Source organism: Erinaceus europaeus, chromosome 17 (genome assembly GCF_950295315.1).
Source record: "Erinaceus europaeus chromosome 17, mEriEur2.1, whole genome shotgun sequence".
In the NCBI taxonomy this organism is placed as follows: Eukaryota; Metazoa; Chordata; class Mammalia; order Eulipotyphla; family Erinaceidae; genus Erinaceus; species Erinaceus europaeus.
In genome coordinates, this window is record NC_080178.1 from 6,527,473 (window position 1) to 6,540,557 (window position 13,085).

At 37.6% G+C, this 13,085-nt stretch overlaps 2 protein-coding genes across 2 annotated transcripts; both read right to left on the reverse strand.

The window, feature by feature from the left end:
• Window positions 1-1,659: 1,659 nt before the first annotated feature.
• On the reverse strand, window positions 1,660-2,604 carry LOC103110284 (olfactory receptor 5G9). Its single transcript, XM_007519459.1, has one exon. It carries the CDS (start codon window positions 2,602-2,604, stop codon window positions 1,660-1,662), a length of 945 nt encoding a protein of 314 aa, XP_007519521.1.
• An 8,718-nt stretch (window positions 2,605-11,322) lies between these two features.
• LOC103110385 (olfactory receptor 5G25-like) lies at window positions 11,323-12,747 on the reverse strand. Its single transcript, XM_007519559.2, has one exon. The coding sequence runs from the start codon at window positions 12,542-12,544 to the stop codon at window positions 11,600-11,602; it is 945 nt and encodes a 314-aa protein (XP_007519621.1). The 5' UTR covers window positions 12,545-12,747; the 3' UTR covers window positions 11,323-11,599.
• Between the last annotated feature and the right edge of the window lie 338 nt (window positions 12,748-13,085).

Consider the following 13,085-nt stretch of genomic DNA (forward strand, 5'->3'; position numbering starts at 1 on the left):
CTCTGTCTCGCCTTCTTGTCTGTTTACTATATCTATCCAATAATAAATAAGTAAATGATTTTTAAAAGATAGTCCTATTGGTTATTTTTTTTTAAAAAAAGAGCAACTGTGGGGAGGGAATGCAGGCAGTGGTTCACCTGGATAAGCACACACATTACTGTGTAGAAGGACCCAGGCTCAAGTCCTTCATCCCCACTTGCAGAAGAAAAGATTCACAAGTGGTGAAGCAGGGCTGCAAATGTCTCTCTTTCTCTTTGTCCTCTCTGTCTCCCCATCTCCTCTAAATTTCTCTCTGTCTCTATCCAATAATAAATAAAATAATGGCAAAACATAGAAGGATCTAAACAGTTAGATAATATTAATAAATAATTTGAATCATTGCATTGGAAATATAGAGAGTAGTACCTGAAAATTATCAGTACTGCTGTTTGCTGAAAATAAAGCATACACAACTTTGTTGTTAGTGTTGTTCTTATTTTGTTTGTCTATATTTTTCTTCTGCAAATATCATGACAACTTATTTTCAGAAGACAAGAATAAGGATTGAAGGCAAAAAAAGGTATTAAAATAAATGTGATGTTTGGAACTATTTTAATTGAGAAGGATGGTTTATAATCTAAATAACATGCTCAGTCTGGTATTTTCAATTATGTACTTATGAGTGGGGGCAGAATATATGTTCCTTCAATTAATCTTTTTGGGTCTTGACTTCAAATTTCTCCAACTAGTTGGACAGCATTTGCAGCTATCACATTTTGTCATATTCTTAGCAATGGAGGTTTCTGAGGACACAACTTCTCTGAATCTGTGGGTGTCTGTGATTTTATTTTTAACATCACAGGAACACAATTAAATGGAACTTTTTAAATGTACAAACTAAAATTAGAGGCATATAAAATAGTGGAAAGATACCACCTTGAAAATTCTGAAAAAGCATTGAATCTTTTTTGAATGAGGACCCAGTAATCTAGCCATGACTGAATATCTTCCATTTTTAGTGATTTTTCAGTTCTGCCTGGTCATTTTTTAATTTCATTTAGTATTGGATAGAGACAGATGCTTTGAGAATGGATGGGGAGATGGAGAGGGAAACAGAGAGACACCTGCAGCCCTGCTTCACCACTTGTGAAGCTTTCCCCCTGCGGGTAGGGAGCAGGGGCTTGAATAAAGGTCTTTGTGTATTCTGCTGTGCATGTTTAAGCAGGCATGCCATTGCCTGGCTCCCATCAGTAACTTTTTTAGAAAATATATTGTGTTTATTTCCTTTTCCAGAGAGAGAGAGAGAGAGAGAGAGGGAGAGAGAGATGCAAAGAGGGGCCCAGGTGGTGGTGGTGCACCTGGTTGAGCACACATGTTACAGTGTGCAAGAACCCAGATTAACTCCTTGGTCTCCACCTGCAGGGAGAAAGTGTCACAAGGCATAAAGCAGGGCTGCAGGTGTCTCTCTCCCTCTCTATCTCCCTTCTTCCTCTTAATTTCTGGCTGTGTATATCTAATAAATAAAGATAATAAAAAATAGAAAGATACAACAAGAGAGACCAGAACCCTGTTCATCGCCGGTTTATGGTACTATTTGAGACTGAACCTGAGGTCTCAGAGCCTCCGCATGAGAATCTTTTGCATAACCATTATTGTGTCTCCCCAATCCTGCCTGGGAATTTAACTTTGGATCCAGAACTTCTTCCTACTGATAGTCCTGAGCATGGCTGCTTTAACTTCCTTATTCCTTAAGCTGTAGATGAGAGGGTTCAGCATAGGGATAACCGCTGTGTAGAAGACCGACACCACTTTGTTGAGGTCCAGGGAAGAGATGGCACCAGGTCTCACATAGATAAAGAAGAGAGTCCCGTATAAGATGGAAACGGCAGTGATGTGAGAAGAGCAGGTGGAAAACGCTTTGCGCCTCCCATCCGCAGAACGGATCCTAAGAATGGCGATGAGGATGTGGAAATAGGAGATGATGATGGTCAGGCTACTGACCACGAGGACGGCCCCAGCCACAATGAAGACCAGCAGTTTATTGATGCTGGTGTCAGCACACACGAGAGACAGAATGGGGGACATGTCACAGAAGAAGTGGTTGATAACGTTGGAGCGACAGAAGGGGAGTCGGAATGCGGCTGTGGTATGAGTCATGGTGTTCAGGAAGCCGACAGTGTAGGGACCCACTACCAATTGAATGCAGAGTCTCTGGGACATGGCGACTGAGTACAGCAAAGGGTTGCAAATGGCCACGTAGCGATCGTAGGCCATGGAAGCCAGGAGGAGGCATTCAATGGCCACAAAGAACCCAAAGAACCACTGTTGGAAGACGCATCCCAGGAAAGATATGACTTTCCTTTCAGAAAAGAAGTCAGTGAGCATCTTGGGGCCCACAACTGAGGAGAAGCAGATGTCCACAAAGGACAGGTGGCTGAGAAAGAAGTACATGGGGGTGTGGAGACGGGAATCGATCTGGATCAAAATGATCATGCCCAGGTTACCTGTCATAGTAACCAGGTAAAAAAGAAGAAAGAGCAAGAACAGGAAGACTTGCAGCCGGGGATGGTACTTCAAGCCTACAAAAACAAACTCTGTGATCTTTGTGTAGTTTTCATCAGCCATTGATTGACTTTGGGGTCTCTGTAGGGAGAAAAGAGAGAACAGAGAACACATGTTACTTGAAATTACACAAAATATATAACATGATTGGACTGGGCAGATAGTAAAGTGGTACTGTGGCAGATTAGTATAGTTGAGACTCCAGTGTTTTAGGTTCAATAGGTGGTACTACCATATGTCAGAGTTGAAGAATACTCTAGTCTCTCCACTCTCATAGAATAAGACTTAGAGACATTTTATTTAGATAAGAAGTATAACATGTAAGAAAGTTATGGTATGGGAGTCAGGCTGTAGTTCAGTGGGTTAAGTGCAGGTGGTACAAAGTGCAAGGACCAGCCTAAGGATCCCAGTTCGAGCCCCCGGCTCCTCACCTGCAGGGGAGTCGCTTCACAGGCGATGAAGCAGGTCTGCAGGTGTCTGTCTTCCTCTCCCCCTCTCTGTCTTCCCCTCCTCTCTCCATTTCTCTCTATTCTATCCAAGAACAACGATGTCAGTAACAACAATAATAACTACAACAACAATAAAAAGCAAAGGCAACAAAAGGGACAATAAATAAATAAATATAATTTTTTAAAAAATGGACAAAGAGGTCATACACTAAGCCCTGAATTCCTTCCCATATTAAAATAGATATGCCACACCCCATGGATATACTGTAGTTGTAAACTTGTACTAACCACACTTTTGTTTGGCATCTTTTAGCGCTCATTAAGAAAATGTATTCTTATGTTAGAGGCTACTAAAATAGACTGTTATTTGGAAATATATTATTAACAAGAGGAAACATTCCAGTCTATCCAGGAAGATCAGCACCACTCTGGCCTAACAAAGCAATCTTCATGCCCTAACCCAGGTATAAGGATTGCTGTGAGAGGCCTTGTATACAACATTCTGTATCTGTCTCCATTGTGGAGTTTTCAAGGAAACAGAATCCTGTGTCTGCTTTAGGGTTTAGATGCATTGTGATTTTGCATTGGAAACCTCTCTACTCCTGCTTTGTTTTGCTCTAGATTCATCATGTTTTTTTTCTTGATTTAGATTTTAATTAAATTCTATTCTTCTCACAATCTTATAATGACTTTCTTTTTCCTTAGAGGCTCTTATGATTCCCAGGGATTTTGGTCTCTCTCTTTGCAATCGGTCACTGATAATAGACTTAATTTTTTTTTAAGTGGTTTAGTGAAAATCATATTTAGATTTTAGTTTGAAGTCACATTAAACTTTCAAAGTTAATGCTTAGTGTTCTGGCCAAGTCACTTTTAGACAACCAAGGGACAGTTGACCAGTGTTTTAAATCTCAAGAACTATAGCAAAGTGTAATCCCTACAAATATTCACCTTAAAAAACAACAGAATGAACAATGGAAAAAATCATTCCCTACAATACTATACAAGGGGGGGCAGATAGTAGCAACATCAGGTTAAGTGCACGTGGTACAAAGCACAGCAGATGGGGTAAGGGTCCTGGTTTGAGGCCCCAGCTCCCCACCTGCAGGGGGGGGGGTCAGTCACTTCATAAATGGTGAGCAGGTCTTCAGGTGTCTATCTTTCTCTCCTCCTCTCTGTCTCCCCTTCTCTCCTGATTTATCTCTGTTCTATCCAACAACAATGACAGCAATAATAATAACAACAACAATAAACAACAAGGGCAACAAAAGAAAAAAGTAGCCTCCAGAGCAAGCTCTGAGCCCCAGAAATAACCCTGGAGTCAAATATATATATACTATACAGACGTTCAAAATTTTTTAAAATTTAAAAATGGGATAATATTCTATGTATAAACACATTATTTTTCCAAGATACATAAAAGAGAAACAACTTTCAAATAACGTGTATAGTATGGTGTTAGGGTCATGATTTTTAAGAATAATTATTTAAGTATATATGTACATTTATGTTTTATATTTATATATAAGTGTATATAATTAATATCAATAAATTTTATAGAAGATACAACAAATTATTAGTATGTGTAAGTAATTAAAGGGAATTTTCAAGATAATGAGAAATTTTAATATTTTTCTTTGTGTCAATATTTCTTTTCTTTATTTTTTATTTAGAGGTTAATAGTTTACAGGACAGTTGTAGGAACATGGGTATAATTTCTCATCTCACCAAGACAGGTGTGTGCAAAACACTCTCACCACCAAATTTGGTTTGTTATTAGGTACCAGCACCTGAAAAGCACCTCCACATCTTTCTCCTTGTTTTCCTTCCTCAGATTCATTTAGTTTGGTGCTATACACCAAACCAGTTCAAGTTTTACTTTATATTTCTTCTTTGTTTTAGATCTGTGAATAGCTATGTTCATAGAAGCCCAATTTATCAAAGCAAAGACCTGGAAGTGACCCAGGTGTTCAATAGCATATGAGTGGCTGAGTAAGTTGTGGTCTATATACACAGTGGGATACCACACAGCTATTAAGAATGATGACTTCACCTTCTTCACCTCATCTTGGATGTAGTTTGAAAGAATCATGTTCTTGAGTGAGATACAGTATCTGTTATTATCCAAAGACAAACTAAACAGTACAGGGACTGATGCTTACAAAGGAAACAATAAAATCCCAGAGAAATTCTACCATTCAGTTTTACTCAAGAACATGAGTCTTCATTTCAAATTAATTTCTCATTAGTCTTTTATTTCTCATTCTTTGAGAATGATGCTGTTAACCCAACTCAGTGGCATAGGATGACATCGTAGCAGACACAGTTATTAGACATGAATAGACATCTTTTTGTAGCATTTGTCATTATTTTCTATTAGATTTGGTGCAGCATTCTAACCAACTGTGATTTCCCAACAAACATCACTTTATACACTAAATTAACACCTTTTGAATATCTGTCATTGGTGTTTCCCCACAAATCCATTTACCCATAAATCCACTTTGAGCTGCTTAAAGAGTAAATAGAGAAGCAGAAGGGGCTGGGTGGTGGCGCACCTGGCTGAGTGCAAATGTTACAATGCACAAAGACCTGAGTTCGAGCCCCCAATCCCTGTTTGCAGGCAGGGAAAGCTTTACAAGTGGTAAAGCAGGGCTGCAAGTATCTCTCTGTCTCCCTCTCTATCTCCACCCTCTCAATTTCTGTGTGCCTATCAAATAAATAAATATAATTTTCAAAAGAGGCGGAAATGGAAATATAAATATATATATATATAAACTTACGTTTCAGTGAGTTCCTTTCCTCTGTAGAGAACTAAAATTAAAATAGAGTGTATGTTAAACTCTTGTCCACCATGCTTTCCATCCCTCCTCCCCTGTTGTGCCTCTCTACACAGAGAAGAGGACAAATGTGCATGAAGTCACTTGGTTTTAGTCTCTTTTTTTCTCCCCCCAAGGGATTATCAAGATTTCACACTAAATGAATTCTTTATTAAAGTCTCTGAAGCAGCTGCATTACTTTTTACCTGTCACTGCTGTTCTGGGAAAATTTATGTCCCAAAAGTAAAGCATACCTTGGGGATTCCATTGTTAAGACAGAAATAAATGAAAATTACTGTCTTTAAATACTTTTTGAAAGCCCACTGGGGAAAACTTACTTTTTTTTTTCTGTGCTTTTCTGTGTTTGAGTGGGTAATGTCTTTATTCTTACATCTTCCTTAAACAAGGCAATAATCAAAAAATAAACTTAATTTTTTTAGAGAGAGAAACTGAGAGGGAGTGGGAGACAGAGAGAGAGAGAGAGAAAGAGGGAGAGGGAGTAGGAGGGAGAAGGAGAGAGAGAGAGAGAGAGAGAGAGAGAGAGAGAGAGAGAGACCTGCAGCCCTGTGTGAAGTTTCCCCCTATGGGGTGAGGGGGTCAGGCACTTGAACCTGGGTCCTTGCTCACTGTAATTTGTGTGCTTAACCAATGCCTGGTGCACCAATGCCTGGTCCCCAAAAGTAAACTTACCAGCACTGATGTATCAACTGCTTCAACTTCCGCAAAAGAACTACTATGAAATTTCTGCAACTGTTAGAGTAAACAAAATTATAGTGGAGGAGTCCCCATAGTGATATTTTTATTATATTTTATTTTCTTGGTTATGATGACAAGAAAATCTCTGAGAGCCAGATTATCTGAGGAACTTCCATGATATTCATATAAGTTTTATGGGTGAGATATTGAGAAAGGATTCATTCACAAGTGCAAGTGTGATATATATATACATATATATATATATATACGTATATATATATATTGAATTAAAACATATATATATATATATATGTTTTAATTCAGTGCTGGCGAATGAACTCAGGGTTGTACACATATGTGAATCTGCTGTGTTATGTCACCATCCAATACTAATTCTATGACAAGGGAGGAAATAAAAGGGCAGGAGACATACCAAAGAAGCACCATTCTGCCATCTGTGAAGTGTCCTTCATAATTTTATATGCTGCAAAGGACCAAGCCCAAGGCCATGTACATTTTTAATATTTTTCTTTTTTTTTTATTTGCCTCCAGGATTATTGGTGGGGCTCTGGGTCTGCATTACAATTCCACTGCTCCTGGAGGCATTATTTTTTTCTTTTCACTTTTTTATTGGATAAGACAGAGAGAAATTGAGAGAGAAGGGAGAAAACAGAGAGGAAAAGAGAAGGAAAGACACCTTCAGACCTACTTCACCGCTTGTGGCTTGTGAAGCAACCCCCTCACCCCCCTGCAGTTGGGGAGCATGGGCTTGATCCTGGATTCTTGTGCCGGTCCACCTGGTAGGCACTATGTGCATTAAACCCTGTGCACTACCACCTAGCCTCCCATTTTTAAGATTTTTGTTTGTTTGTTTTTTCTTGTGTTGGGGCTCCTTTCCAGCTCTATGTATCCACTGCTCCTAGCTACCATTTTTTTTCCTTTTTTTTTTCTTTCTTCCTATTTTACAGAGAGGACTTGAGAGGGAAAGGAAAGATAAATGATAAAATAGATAGATAAAATAGATATAAATGATAGAATAGATAGCGATAGATAAATGATTTCTCTTTCTATTTACAGAGAGGAATTGAGAGGGAAAGAAGAGATAGATAAATTATATAAGATAGATAGATAGATAGATGATAGATAGATAGATAGATAGATAGATGACAGATACTTATATAACTGAAGACCAGCTTCACTGTTCCTGAAGTGTCTTCCCCCCTGCAGTTGGGGATTAATGGCTTGAACCTGGGTCCTAGCACATGGTGACATGTGTCCTCCACTGGGTTCACCACTCTCTGACCCCCCATTTTTCATTCATGAATTTCACAAAGAAAAAAGACACAGAGTTTACGTACACTGTTCAGTGAATTGTTACAAAAGAAACGCACATGCAACCATTCATCAAGAAAGAGAAGATCTCTCCCCAACATACTAGTTGTGAGTTGTCACCTTTTGTAGAAATAAGGGCTAGTTCACATTTTTACTGCTGTTAGCATTCCAGGATATTCCACAAATTATTTATATGTTTCTTTGTTGCTACTTTGAGGGTTTTTTTTTTTTTTAGTTATTCTTAGTTTTTTGTTTGTTTTCGCTTTTAGATTTTAATTAATGACAAAGCAAGAGAGGATAGAAACAACCAGAGGAACATTGTTCTGGTTATCACATGATGCCAGGGACTCACCACACTTCTCATTTGAGTATTTTAGCCATTTCAACACTTCTTGGACCACTGCTTACATTTTTTAACTTGTATGAATTGTTTTCCAATGAAATTCTAATGACCACCGTGTCTTTGTTGCTCATGATAGTTTCCTCTTGAGAGTAAACCTACAAGTAAAAAATGTCTTTGTTGTTGGTTACATATATATTCAGATTGAGTAAAATTCAAAAATCTTTCTAAAGCCCATTATTTATACTTCAGTAGGTAGTATATATAAGTATTTGTCACTTTTTAGTTGTTAAAAATAGGATGCTAACTATTCAGGGAGAGCTTGGTTATCAAATCAATTTCCAAATGAAAATGTGCTAACCTAATAGAAGCTGTTTATCGGAATCAGTTAACAAATACTACTCAGTATTTATTTATTTATTTATTTATGTACTTATTATAGAGACGGAGAAATTGAGAGGGAATGGAGAGATAGTGAGGGAGAGAGAGAGATATCTGCAGTAATGCTTCATCTCTTGTGAAGCTTTTTCCCTGTAGATGAAAGCCAGAGGTTTGAACCCAGGTCTTTGCACACTGTAGTATGTTCATTTAACCAGATGTGCCACCACATGGCCCCCACAGATACTGTCTTTCCATACTACATGATGAAGTGAAACTGGTATTTTCATGGAATCTCATCATAATTATCACATTAGATAATTTTCTGAGATATATCAGCCTTATTTTTTCTCTGGAGAAACTAACATAAAAATTCAGAGAATTTTTTGATAGAAAAGTAATGTTATTCTATTAATATTGAATCACCTGACTTACAAGAATCAGGCTTCAGATATTTTAATACTTTTTACATCGATACCTTTACATTTGAACATATGAAGCTGAGAACTGTGAAATAAAAGATTAAAAAATCAATCATATATTTACTGTTCAATCAGGAAATATGTGTTGACCGCATATAAAGGAACACTACATGGAGTCATGGGCAAAGCAGTGAATATTTCTGTCCTTTTCTCATGAAATTGTGTCTTCTGGAAAGAGATTAAAAAATAAAATAGATGATGTTCAGCTGCTTTGAATACTTAAAAACAATAAAGAAACTAAGATAACTTGGAGGTCATACAAGGAGATAATCATTTTAGATAAAACTTTCTCTTTGGTAATACACTTATCAGATTCTTGCATGCATTAAGGAGTGATTTGTAACCCTTTTCCAGGATGAGGAAATAGAAAATGCAAATATCAAATCAGACTCTGAATATAACTGAAGGAATTTTTCAGAAAAAAAGAAATAATAATAACATCATAGGGGGAGTCAGGCGGTAGCGCAGCAGGTTAAATGTAGGTGGCACAAAGCACATGGACCCGTGTAAGGATCCCAGTTGGAGCCTCTGGCTCCCCACCTGCAGGGGAGTTGCTTCACAGGTAGTGAAGCAGGTCTGCAGGTGTCTATTTTTCTCTCTCCCTCACTGTCTTCCCCTCCTCTCTCCATTTCTCTATGTCCTATCCAACAACGACTACAATAATAAAATAATAAGGACAACAAAAGGGAATAAATAAATAAATATTTTAAAATATTTAAAATAATAATAATGTCATTGGGTTAGGTATTTCATATTTATTTATTTTATTAATACACTTTATGAGGGAAATAAAAATGTTCAAGACTGTTGTTGTCATATGGGTATAATATCTAATTCTTCCATGACAGATGTCTTCACATTACTCTCACCACCAATGTGGGTCCTTCAACAACACTGTGCACTGGGTCCCCATTACTCTCTGTCCTCCTCCCCAACCCATGACCATATCCTTAACCCTACTGCTACAGACCACATTGAACAGAGTAGTAACCAACTCTGCCTTGTTATTGCTAGAGATTGAATCTAGGACCATAGGATTTCAAGTCTTTTTACATAATCATTATGCTATCTCCTCCAACCTCCCCCCTCAATTTTATTAAAAAACAATAATAGTTCACTGTTTGAACTACCAAGACAATATACCAAGATTAATGTTTGTTTTGTTTTTCATCTCCCTTAGAGGGTTTAGAAAACAGGCCATCATCCAACATAGAATACCCAGGAAAATCTTAACTCACACAGCAAAGTGTCATGTAAAGAGAAGTCAATAGTATCTTTAATGGGATTAGTGGTTTACAGTAAATATTGTCATTGGTACAGGTAAAATTTCTCAGTTTTCTGAAAAACACTCTCACCTCCAGGCTGGGTCCTCCTCCACTGTCAGTTAACAGTATCTTAACCCATAGGAGTATCTCTATATCTCCCAGCAAAAGCTCTCTCACCAAAACATTAAACACACTCCTACTTTCAATTTTCTCTACTCCCCAAACATACAACATATAAAATAATACAGATTTCATCCACCAAAGTTATGTAAGAGGGACACAAAAAGTTTTGCATAATTCTTTGACCACTGCAATACTCTTTAACTTCTATGTACTTTTAAGTAAATATTAGTGCAATTCCTCAGTCTTTAAACAACAAACATCATTATTGGCAGAAAACATAATAAACACACACACACACACACCAAAAATTTTTTCCAGACACTGGAGATTATTCGCATTTTTCAAAATCAGTGGGGTAAAATTTTAAAAAAAAATCACTAGAAGAAAAATGAAGACAGACATCAGGAGTTAGTTTAACTGGTAGAGCACACAATGGGCCATGTGTAAGAACACACATTTGAGTCCCTAGGGAGAAATTTATGGTTATATTATGTCTCTTCTCTCTCTGTTTTCTTTTGAACTTTCAGTCTCATAGTATATAAAATGATAATTAATTCCCTTCCTACAACATAAAAGTCAATATAACAACAGGAACCACTAGTTTATTTAAAAAAGGCAATGCTTTCTACATTTTATTTTTATCGACCACAATAAGGTGGCAAAATCCCAACAGTGTATTACCATCAGCTGAGAATACAGGGGATATATTGATAGGAGCCCTTTGTCAAATCTCTACTACAGATATAATGACAATGTTTGAAAGTACCATGATCATATACCACAAAAAGCAATACTTTTAATAAGAGTTTTTCATTAAAAAATAGAGTCAAAGACAAGTTCACAGTCAATATTTGAGTTTATCTTGTAAAGCAAGACAGAGGTATCATTTGACTTCTGGTTAAAAATGTTCCATTTACTTCAAATGCAGAAAATCCTCCCATGCTTGAGTCACACAAGCTTGAGAATATTTCCCAAATCTTCATGTTCTAATAATCTGTTCATTATAGTGTTAGGTTCTAAGTCTTACACCTGTTAATTGTAGCAGGAGGAAATCAAAAGAGAAAACTATGACCTAAATATGTTGTGTGACCTGTCAATCATACAGAATAATAAATAGTGGATGTCAACTCCATAGACTGTGTCACATCTCTATGTGTGATAAAAATGGCTTTCCAGTTCACTTAGTCATAAGGAACTTCTTCTTTTCGAATGTCCTTCTGAATGAATCTTTGACCTCCTTATTTCTCAGGCTGTAGATAATTGGGTTCAACATGGGGATCACCGCTGTGTAGAATACAGAAACCACTTTATTGATATCCAGGGAAAAACTAGAACTGGGACGGACATAGATAAAGAAGAGTGTCCCATAGAGAATGGAGACAGCCGTCAGGTGGGAAGAGCAAGTGGAGAAGGCCTTGCGCCTCCCCTCTGCAGAGCATATCCTCAAGATGGCGATGACAATGTAAATGTAGGACACCAAGATGATCACACCGCTGAGTACACCTAGGGCTCCAGCCATGATGAAAAGCAGAAATGTATTGACCCGGGTGTCTGCACATGCCAGAGAGAGAACAGGGAGAAGGTCACAAAAGAAATGATTGACAATATTTGGGCCACAGTAGGGTAAGCGAAAGGTGAAGGTTGTATGGGTCATGGTGCTGAGAACACCCAAGACGTAAGGTCCTACAACCAGCTGCACACAAACCTTCTGGGACATAGTGAGTGTATACAGCAAGGGTTTACAAATGGCTATGTATCGGTCATATGCCATGGAAGCCAGGAGGAAACATTCAGTCACCACAAATTGACCAAAAAACCAGAGCTGGGCAGCACAACCAAAAAAAGAAATAACTTTTTTCTCCACAAAGATATCCGTCAACATTTTGGGGCCAATGACAGAAGAGGAACAGACATCCACAAAGGACAAGTGACTGAGAAAAAAGTACATCGGGGTGTGGAGACGGGAATTCATCCAGATAAGGGCGATCATCCCCAAGTTTCCCAAGAAAGTGATGAGGTAGACCAAGAGAAATATCACAAAAAGAAAAACCTGGAGGTACAAGTGATTGGTCAAGCCTATGAGAAGAAACTCTACCACCAAAGTTTGATTTTCATAATCCATTTCTCTGATTCAGTCTGCAATAGAAAGAGACATATTTTAATTGTTATTAATGATTTAATATTGATTTACAAAATTACAAGATAATGGGGATACAACTCCGTACCATTCTCAATTTTACATTGACTGCCATATCAAGTTAAGGTTAATAAGACGTTTCTGAAATTCCCTTATCATGGGCAGATGAAAAATTACACCCGTGGGTTAGTAACTGTGCTATAAATCCTTAGCCCTCATAATTAAATAATAAAAAGTAAAGATAAAATAAATTTTTTAAATGTTATACCATTAGAAAAAAGAAAAACAAACTGGATGGGGAGACGGCATAGAAGTTATGCAAATATCCATCATGTCTGAAGCTCCACCAACCTAGGTTCTATCCCCAGTACCATCATAAGTCAAAGTTGGTCAATGTCCTGGGTGTTCTCATTCTCTCTCTCTCTCTCCATCTCTCTCCCTCTCTCTGTTTCTCTCTCTCTCTCTCATTTCTCTTTGTATCTCACTTATTAAAATAATTAAAAATATATTTAAAAGAGAAGCTTTT